The sequence below is a fragment of the Myotis myotis genome, unplaced genomic scaffold (assembly GCF_014108235.1).
Source record: "Myotis myotis isolate mMyoMyo1 unplaced genomic scaffold, mMyoMyo1.p scaffold_m19_p_7, whole genome shotgun sequence".
NCBI lineage: Eukaryota > Metazoa > Chordata > Mammalia > Chiroptera > Vespertilionidae > Myotis > Myotis myotis.
Genome location: NW_023416379.1, coordinates 57,023,767 through 57,044,722, shown reverse-complemented (window position 1 = coordinate 57,044,722; position 20,956 = coordinate 57,023,767). Strand labels below are relative to the sequence as shown.

General features: G+C 36.4%; 1 protein-coding gene across 10 annotated transcripts in view; it reads left to right on the top strand.

The window, feature by feature from the left end:
* The window catches only part of DOP1A (DOP1 leucine zipper like protein A), a 106,762-nt gene that overhangs the window by 58,062 nt on the left and 27,744 nt on the right, over positions 1 to 20,956 (top strand). For all 10 annotated transcript variants that reach the window (XM_036317690.1, XM_036317687.1, XM_036317686.1 and 7 more), the window contains 9 exons: positions 3,900 to 4,521; positions 5,151 to 5,425; positions 6,629 to 6,781; positions 8,902 to 9,002; positions 10,379 to 10,635; positions 12,621 to 14,610; positions 15,663 to 15,774; positions 15,881 to 16,063; positions 17,796 to 17,921. In XM_036317690.1, coding sequence (XP_036173583.1) covers positions 3,900 to 4,521; positions 5,151 to 5,425; positions 6,629 to 6,781; positions 8,902 to 9,002; positions 10,379 to 10,635; positions 12,621 to 14,610; positions 15,663 to 15,774; positions 15,881 to 16,063; positions 17,796 to 17,921 — 3,819 coding nt within the window. The remainder of the gene's footprint in view (positions 1 to 3,899; positions 4,522 to 5,150; positions 5,426 to 6,628; positions 6,782 to 8,901; positions 9,003 to 10,378; positions 10,636 to 12,620; positions 14,611 to 15,662; positions 15,775 to 15,880; positions 16,064 to 17,795; positions 17,922 to 20,956) is intronic.

Here is a 20,956-nt window from a genome sequence, read left to right as displayed (position 1 = left end):
TCAATTTAAATATATCCAGGATTATCCTACATAAACTAAAACCGGTCTCTGACTTTCCTTCCTACTGCTTATTTATATGTGACATTCTGTTATGATTCTATTGTTGGGAAATTCATTTTGTTTGTTGTTTTTCCTTAATGTGTGCCTCTTGGATCTTAGAAATAAAACTAGAATAAGTATTCACTGCTTTTGAAGCTTTGCTATTTATATAAATGAGATTAGTGAGAGTAGGGAAGGAGCACTCGTTCAGCATATTTAAATTAGTGAGCACTCGTTCAGCATATTTAAATATATGAATATTCACTATGTAGAAAACATCTGGAGGCACTTATTGATGATTAAAGGTAAGGTGTTGGGAACATCGATTTTTAGTAATGAAATACAATTAAATAATATACTTTTAAAAATATATAATGGTTCATTAACCTTAACATACGCTCCTCTCTCTGTCTCTGTCTCTCTCTCCCCTACTTCCTTCCTATTGCTCCCCACCACCACCTCTGTCTCTGGTTTCTTCTATGTTCCCAGGGCTTATATCTTCTTTCCTATTTTTTACTGAAGTACAATGGTGGTATCTTCACTGAGATGTCTGAATATTGATCATATTTGAAAGCTGAGGGTATTTTCTGTAATTTTTTAAAATGTAAGTGAAGGAATGGTTCTTTAAAAAATTATGAGTCTCGCCCTAACCACTTTGGCTCAGTGGATAGAGCGTCGGCCTGCAAACTGAAAGGTCCCAGGTTCAATTCTGGTCAAGGGCATGTACCTTGGTTGCGGGCACATCCCCAGTAGGAGGTGTTCGGCAGACCGCTTTATATATCCTGTCTTACTCTTGATGTTTCTCTCTCATTGATGTTTCTAACTCTCTATCCCTCTCCCTTCCTCTCTGTAAAAAATCAATAAAATATATTTTAAAAAAAATTATAAGTCCCTATGCTCTTAGTACATTTAAAAATAAATCAGTGTATTGGATCTCTATACCCAAATGTCCAAAACATGTTATTTCTATTTTCAGAAAAATTTTATTATAAAATAATCTGAAGTCTAGTTATGTAATATAGACCATACAACTAAATATTATAAATGTATGCAAGTTTAATTGAATTTTGTACCTTGAATTCTAGTAATTTAATATCCATTGTTTTATGACCTTTAAAAAAGATCAATACAGAAATGACTTTACACTAAAGCTAATGACAATTCTACCATTTAAATAATACATTTAAAAAAGTGTATTAATACAGGGTTTTAGATGATTGTTAACCTTTCAGAGGAAAAATTGATAAGGTCATTATGATAGCCGTCTCTAACTTTGGCATTATAATATGAAAATTTCATACCGTTACAGATAAAGTGATATGATATGGTGATAAGAGCTATGAAGATTAGAATCACCTAATTGAGCTCTTCTAACTAATAAATTTATTTGTTGTAACCTTGGGCAAGTTTTTGGGGGGTTATTTTTGTTGTTGTTAATCCTCACCTGAAGATATTTTTCCAGTGATTTTTAGAGAGAGTGAAAGGGACGGGGAGAGACAGAGAGAGAGAAACATTGATGTGAGAGAGACGCACTCACACCTACCAGGGTTGGGGATCAAGCCTGCAACCAAGGTACCTGCTCTTGACCAGAATCTAATGGATCCCAGGACCCTTCAGTCTGTGGGCTGATGCTCTATCCACTGAGCCAAACTGGCTGCAGTGGTCAGCAAACTGCGGATCGGCAAACCGCCGCTCGTGAGCCACATGCGGCTCTTTGGCCCCTTGAGTGTGGCTCTTCCACAAAATACCACGTGTGGGCACGCATGTACAGAGCGATTGAAACTTCGTAGCCCATGCGCAGAAGTCGGTATTTTGTGGAAGAGCCAGTATTTTGTGGAAGAGCCACACTGAAGGGGCCAAAGAGCTGCATGTGGCTTGCAAGCCACGGTTTGCTGACCACGGGGCTAGGGCAAGTTTGTTGTTGTTTTTGTTGTTTTAACTTATTTATCTTTTAACTTCCCTGAGCCTCAGTTTTCTTATCTTTGAAATAGAGAATATAGCCTGTTTTCATTCATTCACTAATGCTGGGTATCCAGAGGTTGAACTAGGCACAGTCTCTGCCCTCTCTACCCTTTCTTTCTAGGAGACAGACATTAAACAAATAATTACACATTTAATTACAGTTGTGATGGATGCATGAAGGAAAATATGAGTGGTAGAAATATGGATCTAATCTAGATTGGGGGTCAAGAAGGCTTTCTTGAGAAAGGATTGAGTGAAACCCCAAAGGAATTTAGGGTATGAGTGAGGAAGAAAGAAGAGAACATTTGCTAGAGGAAAGAACATTTGCAAAGGCTTTGGCAGACAGGAGCTCATTGCAGACAGTGCAGGGGAGATCCAGCTCTTGAGGTAGGCAGGAGCCAGGTCTTACAGAGCTTATTCACTGTACTAAGGCTTTTACTCTTTATCTTAGGAACACACTCAAGGGAAAAAGGCAAGTGACATAATCAGATTTGTGTGTGAGAAAAATTACTCTGGCTGCAGTGTGGAGTGTGGATCTAGATCTAGAAACAAAAATGGGTGTGGGGAGACCAGTAGTGCTGGTGAGAGGTGGTGGTAACGTGCTAAGGTGGGGGAGTTAAGACAGAGAAATGGATGCATTAGCCTTGTATAGGTAGGTAGTACTAATGGATCGGTAAGGGTAATGAGTAATTACTAACATTTATTGAATGTCTCTTAAGTGTCAGGTATTATGCCAGGTACTTTATATATCCTGTCTTACTTAAGCCTCATAGCAACTGTAAAATGTAGGAATTATTGTCATGTCATTTATACAAATTAGGAGACTAAGGTTTGAAGTTAAAGAACTTCCCAAGCTAGTAAGTGGCAGAGCCTTAGCTGACTAATGGCCAGCACCCTTAACCACTATACTGAAGTGGATGTAAAAGAAGTGTGGAGGAGAGGTGGACAAGGTTCCAAGAATCCCCCCTAGGTTTCTGCCTTCCTGGGTTGATGAATGGTGGTATGATTCATTGAAGCAAGGAACATTGGGTGAGGCCCCACTTTGTGGCAGCAGAGCATTGAGTACTTATCTTTAGAGATCTTACTCAAATTCAAATGATGCTCTGGCACAATTTCCCAAAGAACTCATGCTGAGACTCTTGTTTACTTGCACTAGGCCAGGAAATATGCATAATGATTTGTACTTAGTCTTATCATAGGGAGGGGAACAGTCTACCCATTCCCGCTGTACTACAGTAGCTGCTTCATTTTTTAATTTATATTTTAATTGTTTCCTATCTTGTCCTCTAGATTATAAACTATTCCTTTAATTCCTAGTACCCAATACAGTGTCTGGCACATAATGTAGGTCTAGTAACTGTTCAGTGAAAGAATGTAAGAATGTTAATAGCAAACATTTAAATAGTACTTTATGCTTTTCAGACAAATTTCACACTCATGCGGTCCTAAACAGATGACCTACTAGATTTAATTCTAATTCTTTTTCCTTACATTGTTTAGACATTAGGAAAATTACATTATTTAGGCATTAGGAAAGTGTTTTCATGAATTGGATTGAATAAATTCTTAGTCTTTTGAAAAAAAGGATATGAATCTTAGAAATTTGTACAGTCACATATTTTGCCCTGATGAACATAACTTTATGCTATGCATATGGTGAAAAATAAATATTTACTGAATGAGTTAAATTGACATATTCATTAGAACCATATCCATATTTCCTATTGATTATCATAGACATATAAATCAATTGTAGAAACTATTTTAAGATTTAACTGATTATATAAAGTTGTGAATAGGAATCTAAAATTGACTTTTCTCCAAATATGGTCATTTCTAATTTTTAATTCCTAATATATACATTTAGCTACTAAGCAGTTCTTTTTCATCCCTACCAGGTATCATCAGTTACTCTTGAAAATCCTACTGAAGTGTTTGAAGATGGAGAAAATCCACCAAGTAGTCAGTCATCAGAGAGTGGATTCACTGAGTTTATACAGTATCAAGCAGATCGAACTGACGACATTGACAGAGAACTGAGTGAGGGGCAGGGAGCAGCTGCCATCCCAATTGGTAGCACATCCTCTGAGACAGAAACGGCTTCCACTGTGGGATCTGAAGAAACCATCATCCAGCCTGCCTCCCTAGTCACTCAGGGGACAGCAACCCGAGGTGGGAAGACGGTCCAAAAGACTGCAATGCAGTGCTGCTTGGAGTATGTCCAGCAGTTTCTCACCAGACTTATCAACCTCTACATTGTTCAGAGTAACTCTTTCTCACAAGCTTTGGCTACAGAGCATCATGGGGATCTCAGCCGAGAGCAAGGAGACACTTCAAAGTGGGACAGAGATTCACATGGAGATGTAAAGGACAGAAATATAAGTAAACAGAAAACTTCCAAAGAATACCTTTCTGCCTTCCTTGCTGCCTGCCAGCTCTTCCTGGAGTGCTCAAGTTTTCCAGTTTACATTGCAGACGGGAACCATACCTCAGAGTTACATTCTGAACAGTCAGAGACCGGTAATGTAGTTTGTTTTATTCATATTCAAAAATTTTCTGTGGCATGCTATCTTTTTAACCCAGGAGTACTCAGATATTAAAACTGAGGTATGTTTTGACAGTTAATTTTTTAAGGTGTTTTTTAATTTGTAGATTTTCCTTAAATGAAATACTGTCATGGGGAGATTATGTTGGAAAAGTTATGATTTTGAAGTACAGTTTTCTTGCAAGTGAATAGAAACTAAGAAGGAAATTAAGTCCATTCTTTGGGACAATGAATCTAATATTTAGATCCACTGTTGTTTTTCTCACTGGTTTTCTTTATTATGACTAGAATATGTATTTACCTTCATGTAAATTTTTATATATACACACAGTTCAGTGATTACTACATAATGTTTGACTAATATACAATCTCAGTACAGGAAAACAGATTGTATGACTTGCCATAAGAAAAGTACATATGGAAAACAAGTTTATGACAGTCTTGTTACTGCTGTATTTTCTAGTCTAGTTGAGAAGCCATTGGTTTTGCTAACAGATCAAGACCTAAAGGTAGTAAGTAGAGGAGCTTTGTTATTTTAAATTAACTGGAGTATGTATGAAGGTTTAGTGTGATGAACTGTGTTGGCTTCCATCTTTTGTTTCAGACTGTGAGCATGTGCAGCCTCCACTGTGGCTCCAGACTCTAATGAATGCGTGCAACCAAGCAAGTGATTTCAGTGTGCAGAGTGTCGCTATCTCACTAGTCATGGACCTGGTGGGATTGACTCAGTCTGTGGTCATGGTCACTGGGGAAAACATCAATAGTGTGGAACCTGTGCAACCCTTAAGTCCAAACCAGGGAAGAGTAGCTGTGGTTATTAGACCGCCCCTCACTCCGGGCAATCTGAAGTACATAGCTGAGAAGACTGAATTTTTCAAGGTAAATTCTAACTACATACATGACTAAGGTGATACTTGACCTAGTTTGCATGGCAAAGACTTTAAAGATGATAATCAGGCTTAATTTAACACCTTAATATCATACTATATAGAAAAAGATACACTTGATGTGTACTGCTTTGCCCATCTTGTTCCCACTTCTGTGTGGAGAAAAAAGATAAGGATGAGGGGAATATTAAGGTAAATAAAAGGCAATTATTAAAGCACTAAATCCATGGAGGAAATAATTTCAGCTAAAATAAAAAAGGAAAAAGGAAAGCTCTATAGAGTAAAACTTATTTCCAGATGAAGTGGTTGTGGCACTTTGCTTTGTACAACTTAGCTCTTCAAAACTCCTAGGAAAAGTTTTTCTGACTGTATATTGTTTGCTTATCATCTGTGGTGTATGACGACATTGAGGAAAAATGTAGTCTTTAATTTCTGCAACAGTACAAATGATATTCTCTATATAGAAAGAACATCAAGTATACCTAGTATTTGCATTGTTTTACATCTTAAGCAGATTTTCTTTTATACATAAAAAAATGTAAACATTTCTTTATCTCCTTTCAAGTCATTGTGCCCTTCCAGATAGTTCCTGCTGATGGATTAAAATTGATTTCTATAAGGTTGTGGTGATAAACCCTGATGATTGTACTTTTTTCTTTTTTCTTTTTCTTTTTTGGAGGCACGGATGGGGTTGTACTTTTTTTTTTTTTTTTTTAACACTGTCATAGAGCAAGTGCTGTGTTAACACATACATGGAGCTCTGAAATACAAATGACCTACTTTATATGCCTTAAGTAGTTTGGATATTTGGGCTATTTCACTTTGCAACATATCGCTGTAAATATTAAGTATTCAGTGTGGGAATTATGCCCTTTTAAGGATAATGTATTCTAGCATCACTTTACTAAATGTCATTAAAATAGTGAAATGGGGATTTATTTTGGCTCTGCAGAAAGTGCTTACATGTCTGATGTTTAAAATAAATATTATTAAAGGACTATCATCAGAGGTTCTAAGGGCCTGAATGACAGTAGGTAGGTGAAAGGTACACTTTTAAATCTCATCCCAGTGTCATAATGAGTATTAAAGACCTTCAAGTTCTGGCCATCAGACTTGTATGTACCAGTAGGAAGTTTGTTAATGAATTTTCATTCATGGTTTTATAATACTGTTACTTTTACCTCTTTTTCTACAGCACGTTGCTTTCACACTATGGGACCAGCTGGGAGATAGCACCCCTCAGCACCACCAAAAGAGTGTGGAGCTCTTCTACCAGTTACATAACTTGGTTCCTTCTTCCAGCATCTGTGAGGATGTGATAAGCCAGCAGTTAACTCATAAAGACAAGGTGACTTCTCTTATCCTGTGTCCACTCCCCATTCCTATTATACCAAATGTAAAGTTGGGAAACCCTATGAAAATGATTGCAGCTAGTATCTGAATAAGAGAAAATAGAGGTTCGTTCAGAGTGATTTTAATGTTTTTAAAATGAAGGTTCTATTCTTTTTAGAGGAAAGTTTTTACAAAAGCGTCAGTACAATGAAAAATCAAGTAACCCAAAATCAAATACTGGGTTTATTTCTTGGTATAGGACACCAGTTATGGGTAGTGATGATTAAGTTTTTTGCTGGTCCAAGTTCTAGACTCATTTAAAGAGGCCTCAGTGGCCTCAGTTGTGGTACTGATGGATACATTAATACATGGGAAATGAAATAATATGTGTCATTTACATTTATCAGCTGTATAATGCTAACATGTGAGATTGTATTATTTTCATTACGTTGCATATCCAAAATAAGGATTTTGTATTCTAATGTATAGGAAGTGACACATAGGTCAGTTAGAGTAAAGATGTCTGAGTTACGAGTGAGTCTGAGAGGAAGTTGGGACACATTCTGATTGATCTCTTCCAGGTAACTTAATGAAGTATGTGGTCTTCCTGCACCTGCTCTGTAATATAAATTCAAGATTTTATTAAATAGCTTTTAGAAGTGAATTGCCATAATTGAATAAAACCTCAATTCTAGTGAGTTTGAATGGGTCATACTCAAAAAGGCTTTGTGTTGCCCTGGCTGGTTTGGCTCAGTGGATAGAGCATTGACCTGTGGACTGAAGGGTCCCGAGTTCAATTCTGGTCAAGGCACATGCCTGGATTGCGGGCCCTATCCCCAGTAGGGGACGTACAGGAGGCAGCTGATCAATGATTCTCTCTCATCATTGATGTTTCTCTCTCACTCTCCTTTCCTCTCTGAAATGAATAAAAATATCTATTTTTTAAAAAACTAACAACAACAAGAAACATGATTAAAACAAAAAGGCATTGTGTTGAGTAAATGAAACATTTGGCAGGGTAGGGAAGTGGCAAATGGAGAAGAAAATGAAAAGTTTATTCCCAGAAAAAAAGTTAAAATTCTATTTTAGCTGCAACACATTCTTTCAGAACTGTTCAGAAATAAAATTTTAAATAAAGCCTTATATTTTAATTAAATTTTGTTTTACATTACATCACATATATTTAGGACAAATTACATACCTGTTTACTTGTGCAACATTTCATTTGTAAAGAAATACTAAGTCCTGAATAAAGATACTTCACAGCCGTGTAAAAAGTTAAAGTACCTGTTATTATTTACTTTATTTTTACATGTTTGTATTGGTTGATGTATAAACACAGGGTTTATAGGAAAAGCATTTATTATGCCCACAGAAAAAGCAAGCAATTCTCTGACCTATCACAAGCAATTTAAACAGTCCCTGGTCTAGGGGGGCTTTTACTTGAAGGATTCTACAAGCGCTAGAGAAAGACTATAAATATTTTAATATCACAATTTCTACTTGATTTACATTAATACATGTTCATTATCTAATACCAAACTCTGGTCTTTCTAAATAATTTATTTTTACATTGTTCTATCCATTATTATCTTAACACTTAAATCTTATTCAAATAATCCCAAAAATAGTGTAATATTTTTCTTGTACAAATAATGTTTTAGCTGTTTAAATTTTTTAATCAAATAAGCCAGCTTTGTAAGTGATAAATTTATTTGGGATTAATATATAATTTCTGGGAGCAAAAGTAAATCATATAGTACAACAAAATCAATTTTGACTACTAAGTATTTATATCAAAATGAGGGGGAAAAGTACTTCCTATACTGAGAATATCATGAGGCATGCACATTATCAACACTTTTCCTTACAATAAGCTAGTAAACTGATTACCTCTCTGAATTGAATAATTATCAGACAGCATAAGGTGATCCTTTATGTTTAATATTTTGTATTTATTTAGGTATTTTCTATGTTTCTACTTCCATGAAAAAATAAAGTTTATTGCAGTGTTTTGGAGTACCATGAACATTGAACATAACATTCTCTCGTAAATAGCTCCTTTGATTTTTACTAAAATCATTTAATATCTTCAAAGGAAAGTAAAATAATGTAATCTCTTATATTCCTCCTCAGAAAATAAAGATGGAGGCGCATGCAAAGTTTGCAGTTCTTTGGCATCTAACAAGGGACCTCCATATAAATAAGTCTTCATCTTTTGCACGTTCTTTTGACAGGTTAGTTGCATTTTATATTCAGATTTTATCATCAGATATCTGAATGCCTCTTTTCTTGACTCCTTGGTTAGTTTGGCAGGGGTAGGCAATAGCAATGTACACATTTTATAAATAGAACTTATAAATTATTGTTAAAAATCTAAGCTACATTAAAATTCATGGCATTTTCATGTATCTACCAGATTTCATTTATCTGCCAGATCTGCCCTTTTTTGCCCTGGAGCACCCAGTGTCCCACGTTTATTGGATGACTGTTTATCAAGTCCCTATAATGTGGGAGGTGCCATGCCAGGTATCAGGATTACAACAGTGGAGACAGCCTTCTCGAATCTGTAATCAAATTCAGTAACATAACATATAAACAGTACATTATATAAGTGTTTCTCTAGCAGTTATTCTCAATCTTTTGCCTGAACTGGTATTTATTAAAAACTAAAGCTAAAATACTGACAAATTACTTTCATGGATTCAAAGAACATATAGGTGCCTAAGAGTGGTTCTGAAATTTGTAAAGCCTATTTAGATGACTCATTCCCAAAACATGAGATTTGCATTGACTTCCAAGTAGATGCCACTTAAAAGTAGATTCATATAGTCTCACCAGCAGATTTCATAGAGGTGGCCACAAATCTATGTCTAAAGCCCAGCTCAGATCACATGTCTGCTCTACTGAATTTTATGTCAACTGGTGCTTTTCAAGCAGCATCACCATCTTTAAATGATCTGATATTTAACTTCTATAACAAAGTAGGCCCTAGGTCTAGAAACTTTACAAATACCATCTCTAATTTGGCGACCACGTTTCCTCATCGTACAAGTGAGGCAGTGAAGGCCCAGAGAAGTTGTGACTTGCCCAAGAGCACATATTAGATAAAATGAATGGCCCAGGTTTGAATCATGGGTATTCTGATCCAAACCATCCCTCATGCCTTGAATTAAGTGCATAGTTTTGATTCATAAAGAGAATGGGAACAGAGAAGCATGGACCAGCATAGAGGTAACATTGACTTGAATTGGAGAGGGTTTAGTATTTGGTGACAGGAATATGTTGCTAAAACAAGACTAATTTTGTAAGACTTTTTAAAAATTTTTTTATTCTTTACTATTTATCTTAAGAATAATGTATGCTTGTGAAATTTCAAGAACCTAAGTACCTACAAAAAGGGAAAAGACAGTTTTCTCCTTCTATTGTACCTACTGAGACTGTGGGATTAAGATTATTAAAATGCTGTGGTCAAAGTTATCCTGAAGTATGACTAGTTTAAAATGGTTAATTCAAAATAAGAAACACAACTTATAATGTTAATTTTAGAAAAGTTAAGAGTGTCACAGTAAAAGTAGGCATTTTGTTCTTTACTTATTTGTGTTTATTGTAGGTCACTGTTCATCATGTTAGATAGCCTTAACAGTATCGATGGTTCTACCAGTTCTGTGGGACAAGCCTGGCTGAACCAAGTTCTACAAAGACATGATATTGCAAGAGTTTTGGAGCCATTGCTATTGCTCCTGCTTCATCCCAAAACTCAGAGGGTTTCAGTGCAGCGTGTTCAAGCAGAACGTTATTGGAATAAGGCTTGTTATCCTGGAGAAGAAAGTGACAAGCATTTCATGGAAAATTTTGCATGTAGCAATGGTGAATATCACATGCAAGTAGAACAGCTCTATTTAGAGTTAAGTTTTTAAAATAAAGTGAGAGTTGAACACAACAGTGATTGACAAGAGAATTGAATGTGAGATTTTTTGCATGGGCTTATTTTCTCCCCTCTGCATGCACTAGCAGTGCTCATGTGGGCCATGTCTGTATGTGCTTCGTCAGTGACCCTCTTAGAGGAGTTGGATCTCTTATCGTTGACTCTTCTTTCAAGGAGTAATCAGCATAGCATTGGTCAGAGACATCCTTCAGTTTTGATGGAAATACCTTTAGTTTTATTTTGCAATCCTAGTCCTACAAGGCTCTGCAGATACTTCACTAGGAATGTATAGTAAGCTTATAGTGCATATTTACATTTCATGAGTCATTTTCCTCATCTGTAAAATGGGAATCATAACCCACTTCTCAAGTCATATTTATGACATGTTTAGTGTAGTACTGGCATATTTTAAGTGATAAATTTTTTTTAAATTTTGTTTTATTGCTTAAAGTATTACAAAGAGTAGTACATATGTCTCCTTTTATTTACCCCCTTGACCTTCTCCCGGCCTCCCCTACCCCCCAGTGTCTTGTGCCCATTGGTTATGCTTATATGCATGCATACAGGTCCTTCGGTTGATCTCTTACAACCACTTCCCCCAAATACTATTATTACTCTCTACAAACTGTTGGGTTAAACCCTTTTATAACACAGTATTGGATTAATTTATTATATGAAAAGGACAGAAAACTCTCACTTATATCATTTGTGTGTCAACAACCCTATGAGGTGAGCAATAAAAAAGTAATTATACTGAGCAGGGAGCTGATTCTTAGAAGGTTGTGCTATTTCAAAGACTCACTGCTGGTAAGTGATGGAAGCTGGAACTAAACCATCCTGCTATTTTACTTTTAGTGTGTTTCTAGAGTCTTTGTTCCTTTCTCTAGATTCCTTTCCACTTCTTTCCATGAATCTTCTAAAAAATGCCCTACCCTGCTAATTGCCAGAACTTCTATGTATTATCGCTTTACATACCATCACAGTTCCCGCTTGTCTGCTGAATTCTCACCTCTCCTCTGAAATCAATCTCAGACCTCACCTGTGGTATCATGATGCGTTCCCTGAAAGTGATAGCATTTGGTTGGTACCATTCATATGCAACTAAGCCTTCCATCCATTCTGAAAGAATTCCATCAATGTAGTATGCTCTCCAAAAAGTATAGAAATAGATTAACGTATTGGTGACCCCCCCCCCCCCCCCCACTGATTTTAAGCTCCTTGGAGGGAACAATGTTGTCTTTTTCTTCTTTCATCCTCATTGTCTCTTGGTTTAGGGCAGTGGTCGGCAAACTCATTAGTCAACAGAGCCAAATATCAATAGTACAACGATTGAAATTTCTTTTGAGAGCCAAATTTTTTAAACTTAAACTATATAGGTAGGTACATTGTTATTAACTTAATTAGAGTACTCCTAAGGCTTAGGAAGAGCCACACTCAAGGGGCTAAAGAGCCGCATGTGGCTCGTGAGCCGCAGTTTGCCGACCACGGGTTTAGGGCATTACTCATACTAGATTATTCATAAATGTTTTTTGAATTTTATCAGAATCAAGGAGGTTGTATTTTTATATTTCTCTTTAGCATAACACAGGGAGGAAAAGAACACTAAAATCTTGAACTGCAGTGAAAAAGGATGTCTTATTTGGGGATGAGGGCAAATTTTTATATTTTATCTGTGTTAAATGTGCTCTTCTGTTTAAGTTTAATCAATCGAATAATAGGCCTTCTATTGTTGAATTGTGTTTATTAAATTCTAATCAATAATTATCTATATAATTTTCTAACTTAAAAAGTATAAAATAGTAATAAAATATGATTTTAATAGTAAAATATAAGTAGGTTTTGAAACTAATGATTAAAATTCTTGAGTTCAGTGTACATTTTCATTATTTAAAATTTTTCCTTCTTTACTATTTTTTTCATATACCAGTAAGCCAAATACAACTCATTGCATCTAAAGGAAATGGTGAAAAGCCGCTTACCGTGGATGAAATAGAGAACTTTAGTCTCACCGTTAATCCATTAAGTGACAGACTTTCCCTTCTAAGTACCAGCAGTGAGACAATTCCAATGGTTGTGTCTGATTTTGATCTTCCAGACCAACAGATAGAAATACTTCAGAGTTCTGACTCTGGATGTTCGCAGTCCTCTGCTGGGGACAACCTGAGTTACGAAGTTGATCCTGAAAATGTAAATGCCCAAGAGGACTCTCAGATGCTGAACGCAAGCTCCCCAGATGATGATGTTCAGCAGGTGGTGTTTGACCTGATATGTAAAGTCGTAAGTGGCCTCGAAGCAGAATCAGCATCAGCTCCTTCTCAGTTAGAAATTGAAGCTATGCCCCCAAAGCACAGTGATGTGGATCCAGGCGAGGAGCCGATTAAAGGTGAAGATCAGTCCACTCAGCAGAGTCAGAGTACTTCGCTGAGTAATGAGAGTTCTCAGTTTCTCTCTGTGTCTGCAGAAGATGGCCGTGAGCGTATGGCAACTGGAATCTCCAGAAATAGCTCCTCACCTTGTATTTCCGAAACCACACAGACTCCCCATGACTCTTCTGTTGGTTCCACAGAAACCAAATCTAGACAGAGGAGTCACAGTAGTATTCAGTTCAGCTTCAAAGAAAAATTATCAGAAAAAGTCTCGGAGAAAGAAACAATCGTTAAGGAGTCAGGCAAACAGCCAGGAGCAAAACCTAAAGTAAAACTTGCCAAGAAAAAGGATGATGACAAGAAAAAAACTTCAAATGAAAAACTCAAACAAACTAATGTGTTTTTTAGTGATGGTCTGGATTTAGAGAACTGGTATAGCTGTGGAGAGGGAGACATTTCTGAAATCGAGAGTGACATGGGTTCTCCAGGATCACGGAAATCTCCCAGTTTCAACATCCATCCTCTCTATCAGCATGTGCTCCTGTATCTCCAGTTGTATGACTCATCCAGGACTCTCTATGCTTTTTCTGCCATCAAAGCCATATTGAAAACTAACCCTACTGCTTTTGTAAATGCCATTTCAACCACTAGTATAAATAATGTGTATACCCCTCAGTTATCTCTGCTTCAGAATCTATTGGCCAGACACCGGATTTCTGTTATGGGCAAAGACTTCTATAGTCACATTCCAGTGGACTCAAATCATAACTTCAGGAGTTCTATGTACATAGAAATTCTCATTTCCCTCTGTTTATATTACATGCGTAGCCATTACCCAACTCATGTCAAGGTCACCGCACAAGATTTAATAGGCAATCGAAATATGCAGATGATGAGCATAGAAATTTTGACACTTCTCTTTACTGAGCTGGCAAAAGTAATAGAAAACTCAGCAAAGGGTTTCCCTAGTTTTATCTCTGATATGTTATCTAAGTGCAAAGTTCAGAAAGTAATTCTTCATTGTTTGCTGTCATCTATCTTTAGTGCACAGAAATGGCATAGTGAAAAGATGGCAGGTAAGAATGTGATTGCTGTGGAAGAAGGTTTCTCAGAGGACAGCCTTATCAATTTCTCAGAGGATGAGTTTGACAATGGTAGCACACTCCAGTCACAACTTCTTAAAGTTCTTCAGAGACTCATTGTTCTAGAACACTGGGTAATGACTGTCCCTGAAGAGAATGAAACAGGTTTTGATTTTGTTGTATCTGATCTGGAACACATCAGTCCCCATCAGCCCATGACTTCTCTTCAGTATTTGCACGCTCAGCCAATCACATGCCAAGGCATGTTCCTCTGTGCAGTGATACGGGCCTTACATCAACACTGTGCTTGTAAGATGCACCCACAATGGATTGGTTTAATCACATCTACTCTGCCTTACATGGGAAAAGTTCTACAGAGAGTGGTTGTTTCTGTGACACTACAGCTTTGCAGAAATTTAGATAATCTAATTCAGCAGTACAAATATGAAACAGGATTATCTGATAGTAGGTAAGAGTTGATTTTTAACTTTGTTATAATTGACATTCATCACATATATAACTGCTTAGTCATACAGAATGTCAGTCACAATTTGAGTAAATAAATTAGTGGGTATCACTAGGTAGGTTACAAATAGTATGTTATTTTCACAAAGGAGAAAATTCAGCTTGAGGAGTAATAATTAAACAATGAAGATTGGAAAAGATAAGGAATGTTTAAACAGGCCTTTTTCCTCCTAAGGCAGTGATGGCGAACCTTTTGAGCTCGGCGTGTCAGCATTTTGAAAAACCCCAACTTAACTCTGGTGCCGTGTCACATATAGAAATTTTTTGATACTTGCAACCATAGTAAAACAAAGACTTATATTTTTGATATTTATTTTATATATTTAAATGCCATTTAACAAAGAAAAATCAACCAAAAAAATGAGTTTGCATGTCACCTCTGACACGCGTGTCATAGGTTCGCCATCACTGTCTAAGGGCTGAAATTAATTCCGTTCTTCTTCTGTGAGCTGGCAAAAGTAATAGCCCAGTAAAGGGCTTCCCTAGTTTTATCTGAATGTTATCTAAGGGCAAATTAATTTCACACCAAATTAATTTAAAATTATAAACCTTTTCCTATCTTATTTTATTTCTTGTTTGGAGGATACATATTTAAAATTAGTCTGCCAAATGAGCCAGATGATTAGTAGACTAATTTCTGGTGTGTCTCTTGTAATTTTGTCTTATATTTTACATGTAAAATATAAGAAAACTGCCGGTATTATATTCAATATTGATATGCCTGCCCTATACAGTTGCTGAAGATTTACTGGCATTGACTTTGTATAGAATGTCTTAGCCAAAACCAACTTTCGTACATATAATGTGACTCATTTATTTTATAAATTAGGCCATAAAAGCTACTAATTTATTAACCAATTTATTATTTTAGTCATTTATTTATGTAATCTTTATTGAGCACTTACTATGTTCTTAGAACATGCTGGGCATTTAATATTAATAAAATTTGGACTTGTTTCTCAGAACTTATGTTCAAATGAATGCATTTTATTTCAGGCCTCTATGGATGGCATCAATTATTCCACCAGATATGATTCTTATTCTTTTAGAAGGGATCACAGCCATTATCCATTACTGTTTGTTGGATCCTACTACACAATATCTCCAAGTAAGACTGCACAAATATTTTACTTTTTAAAAAAGATTATGAGATACAAGTCCCCATTTAGAAGCCTCGGTAGGTGATAATATGTTTTTCCCCCCAACTTTAATAGCTTTGGGTCAATGTAGACCACAGACACTTGTATGAAGCCCGCAAAGGAATCCTCTCAGTCCTTCATATGATCATGTCCTCTGTGACATTGCTGTGGAGCATACTGCATCAGGCTGATTCTTCGGAAAAGATGACTGTTGCTGCATCTGCTTCTGTGACCACTATTAATCTTGGAGCCACAAAGGTTAGAAATTCACACTTCACCTGGGGCTCAAGAGTCTGTTTTAGCACTTTTCCAGAGATTATATTCAGAATTTGTGAATAATTTGAGTAGTATGTATGGCACTCTAATGTATTGAATAATTAATTACCAAGTAACTTTATGACACATTATAAAATTCACCTATTTAAAGTACATGCAATATAGTGATTTTTAGAAACATATTTGAAGAGTAGTGAAACTATCACCACACTCTACTTTTCAAACATATCATTACCACAAAGTTTCTGCATATCCATTTTCAGTCACTCCGTGTTCCTCCTCCTAACCTCCATACACTATTCATCTGTATCCTCTATATGTAGAGTTGCTTCTTCTGAGCATTTTGAATAAACGGAACCACACATTATTTCATCTTTTGTATTTAGCTTCTTTCATATGACATAATGTTTTTGATGTTTATTCATATATATTAAACTTTGTTCCATTTCAAAGAGCTTTTAAATATTTATAGTCTTTTACCTAGTAATGAATTTTAAAGTAATCAAAAATTATGCAAAGATATATTTGTAAGGCAAACAAAGAGAGATTCTAAACAATAAATAAGGAAATAGTTAAGTAAATTATTCTTTAGTGTTACATTATGTAGCTACTAATAATTGTCGTTTTGAGAATTCTTAGTGGGTAGAAAAATGCTTAAAAGTTTAGTGAAACAGGGATGTTACTTTGAACAAATGCTGTATTTCCAGTCATGTAAAGAAAATAAATTTCTCTCAGAAAAAGGAATAAATTTCATGTTAATAGTGATGATCTCAGAATGATGGAATTAATGGTTGTTTTAAAAATACTGTTACATGTTTTCCAATTTTTCTACTTTATATTTAGAAGAAAATTATATGAATAGTTAAAAGTGTGTTATGCTATGTCAGTTGTCACATTGACATTCGTCTATTATCTAGACCTGACTTCCTGGACTTGAGCCGTGGGAACATGTTTGTAATTGGAAAAGGGGAAGGAGTTAGAATCATGAGGAAAATTTTGTCTAAGTACTGATATTTGGATTAAACTGTGGTTTTTATTTTATTCAATTTTACTAAAATGTAAAACCCCTCTCCCTTTTAATAATGAATCTACATAAAAAATAATTGAATTTCATGTATAGTTGCCCCTTGAGCCTCATGGGTTGGGGGCACTGATCCCCAGTGCATTGGAAAATCCATGAGTAACTTCTGTCTGCCCCCAAATTTTCCCCCCCTCAATGTCCATGGAGGATTGATTCCAGGATACCTCCCCTGGTGTCAAAATCTGTAGGTGATTAAATTTCCTATATAAAATAGCCTAGAACAGTGCATACAATCAGTCCTTCACATTCATGGACTCCCAAATGCAGATGGAAAACAGCACAAGTATTTATTGGGGGAAAAATTAACATATTAGTGGATCCTTGTAATTCAAACCCTTGTTGTTCAAGGGTCAACTATATTGTGTTTTTTTGTTATCTCATCACACTAATTACACTCTTGCATTTAGCTGATTGGTTGTCATTTTATAGGATTCTCCTTCCCTTCCCCTCCACCCCCATTTTAGAATTAAAATGACTATGGTTGCATATATTAACATGATTAAAGTTTCCTCTGCTGTTGTTTAGGTAGTAAAACATATAAGTACTGTACATTACTTCAAGAGAAACTAAAAGTGCAGGTTAGTTGTTAATGCTTTCATACTTTTTAATTCACTTGTCATTTGCTTGTTTTAGAACTTGAGACAGCAAATTCTTGAATTATTGGGCCCTATTTCAATGAATCATGGTGTTCACTTTATGGCTGCCATTGCATTTGTATGGAATGAAAGAAGGCAGAATAAAAATATCAACAGGACCAGGGTATGTATTTAACCATTTTATACTTTTTATTTTTTTGTTTGGTAAAGCATTTGGCAAGTACAGTAAGTTCTCACTTAACATTGACTGTGGGTTCTTGGAACATACTATAATGAAACCAGTTTTACCATAGGCTAATTGATATAAACAACAGTTAAGTTCCTACAGCATCTCATCCATGTAATAATGAAAAGATATTGAACAAAATTATATCATTTGATGACCTGCTGGACAAGCAAATTTTCAACTCTCCATTAATTAAAAAGGGCCAATATTGGGTGGGTAAGTAGAAAAGCAACATTTTGTGCACCTGTTTAGGTAATGACTTGTTGCCTAAATTTCTTAAATAATTATAAAAGGTATTTTTTTATGTGAAAAGAAAAATTAGTATGATATTAAAACTGTAGCCATATATCATCAACAAATCAACAAACAACAAGTGTTGGAGAGGATGTGGAGAAAAAGGAACCCTTCTGCACTGCTGGTGGGAATGCAGACTGGTGCAGCCACTGTGGAGAACAGTATGGAGCTACCTCAGAAGACTAAAAATGGAACTCCCATTTGACCCAGTGATCCCACTACTAGGAATATATCCCAAGAGACCAGAAACGCCAATCAGAAAGGATATATGCACCCCTATGTTCATAGCAGCACAATTCACCATAGCTAAGATTTGGAAACAGCCTAAGTGCCCACCAGCAGATGAGTGGATTAGAAAACTGTGGTACATCTACACAATGGAATACTATGCTGCGGTAAAAAAAAAAAAGGAACTCTTGCCTTTTGCAACAGCATGGATGGAACTGGAGAGCATTATGCTAAGTGAAATAAGCCAGTCAGAGAGGGATAAGTACCACATGATCTCACTCATTTGTGGATTATAGAGAACAACATAGACTGATGAAAAGGGACAGACCCAAAGACTGAGAAACAGCGATCAGGCTGTCAATCCCCAGAAGGAAAGTAGGGGAGGGAGGGGGTGGGGGGAAGAGATCAACCGAAGGACTTGTATACATGTATATAAGCCAAACCAATGGACATGGACAGCAGGGGGATGGGAGCATGAGTTTGTGTGTGGGGGGGAGGTTGGGGGTTAATGGGGGGGATGAGGACACATTTGTAATACCTTAACTAATAATAATAAAAAAAAACAAAAAACAAAAAACTGTAGCCATATTTAGACAGCCATGATGATATAGTACAGAATATCTTTTAAATGCTAGTTATTCAGGGTACAAAGCAAGGATATAAAGAAAAGTTTTTAAGTTCACTAGTTTCTCATTATGACATGATAGGTTAAATAGTTTGTTTCTAAATGTAGTTCATAAATTGTTTTTTACTAGGTTATATATGTGAAAATTTGTTACTTTGAAAGCTCAAGAAAGTGTTCTATATTAGAAATAAATAGTGACATTAGGATATTAAGGCTGTTAAATTTACATTCACACAAGATATATGATTTGTCTAGCTAGAGGTTTCTGATGTTATTTTTTGTGCTGAATTCACATTATTTATATGCTGACATTTCTAAAGTACTAAAAATAAACATTTCACTTATATGACATTATTTTAACATTTGAGAATTAAGTAGTAGATAGTACTTTGGACAGAATTAAAATCCTGGAATATGTAAAAGCAGTCAATTAGTATTTGACAAAGGAAGCAAGAACATACAATGGGGTAATGGTAGTCTATTCATTAAATGTTGTTTGGAACATTAGACAGATACTTGCAATAAAAAAGTGAAACTAGATCACCGTATACCATATACAAGTATAAAACTCAAAATGGATTAAAAACTTAAATGTAAGGCTGGAAACCATAAAAATCATAGAAAACATAAGTAGTAGAATCTTGGACATTTCTCTTAACAAATCTCCTTGGGCATGATAAACAAAAGAAAAAAATAAACAAATGCAACTACATTATCTTAAAAGTTCTTGCACAGCAAAGGAAACCATCAAAAAGAAAGAAAAGACAACCCATTGACTGGAAGATATATTCATCAATGATACATATGAGAAAGGATTAATATTCAAAATTTATAAAGAACTCAAAAAATAGAGGGGAGAAACCAAGATGGCGGCATAGGTTAACGCTGGAGATCGATGCCTCAAACAACCACTTCAGAGATATAACTAAAGGACAGAACGGACATCACCCAGAACCACGGGAAGGCTGGCTGAGTGGAAATTCTACAACTAGGAGGAAAGAGAATATCATACCCAGACTCAGAGGAGGCACAGTGCTGAAGTGAAATACTCAGGTGCGGAGTGCACATGGAGCGGGCTGGCGGCGGAGGGCGCGGTTGTTGTTTTCAATCGGGAGGGAGTTTCAGACTCTGAGCTCCAGATCCGGGCGAGTCTCTGGGGACCGAGACTCAAACGGGAGAAACGGGACTGTCTGGCTTCGGTCGGAACTCAAAGGCAGCTTTCTCTCCGAGGTTTGCAGCCATTGCTGGGGCTCTGAGAGGCAGAGCCCCTGGGGAAGGAACTGAGAGTCGCCATAACTGCTTGTTCCGCCCCGCCCTGTAGATCCCCGGGGGCGCCCCGCCCAAGCCCTGCGCAGCGCCATTTGCCGGATAGCCTCAGGCAAAGGCTAGATTAGCACTGCCCTAGAGATCCAGCACAGAAGCCCTCCCACTACAAACACAGCAGACTCTCATAGCCAGTTAGCCTGGAGGTCAAATCACCCCGGTATTGCCGACATCAATCAAGGCTTAAAGGCAACAAGACTTCGGACAAAGACCACTAGGGGGTGCACCAAGAAAGCATAAAAAATGCGGAGACAAAGAAACAGGACAAAACTGTCAATGGAGGATATTGAGTTCAGAACCACACTTTTAAGGTCTCTTAAGAACTGTCTAGAAGCTGCCGATAAACTTAGTAAGGCCCTCGAAAAGACTGGTGAGACCGCCGATAAATGTAGTGAGATCCTCAAGAAATCTAATGAGACCCTCGATGTTGTGATAAAGAACCAACTAGAAATTAAGCATACACTGACTGAAATAAAGAATATTATACAGACACCCAACAGCA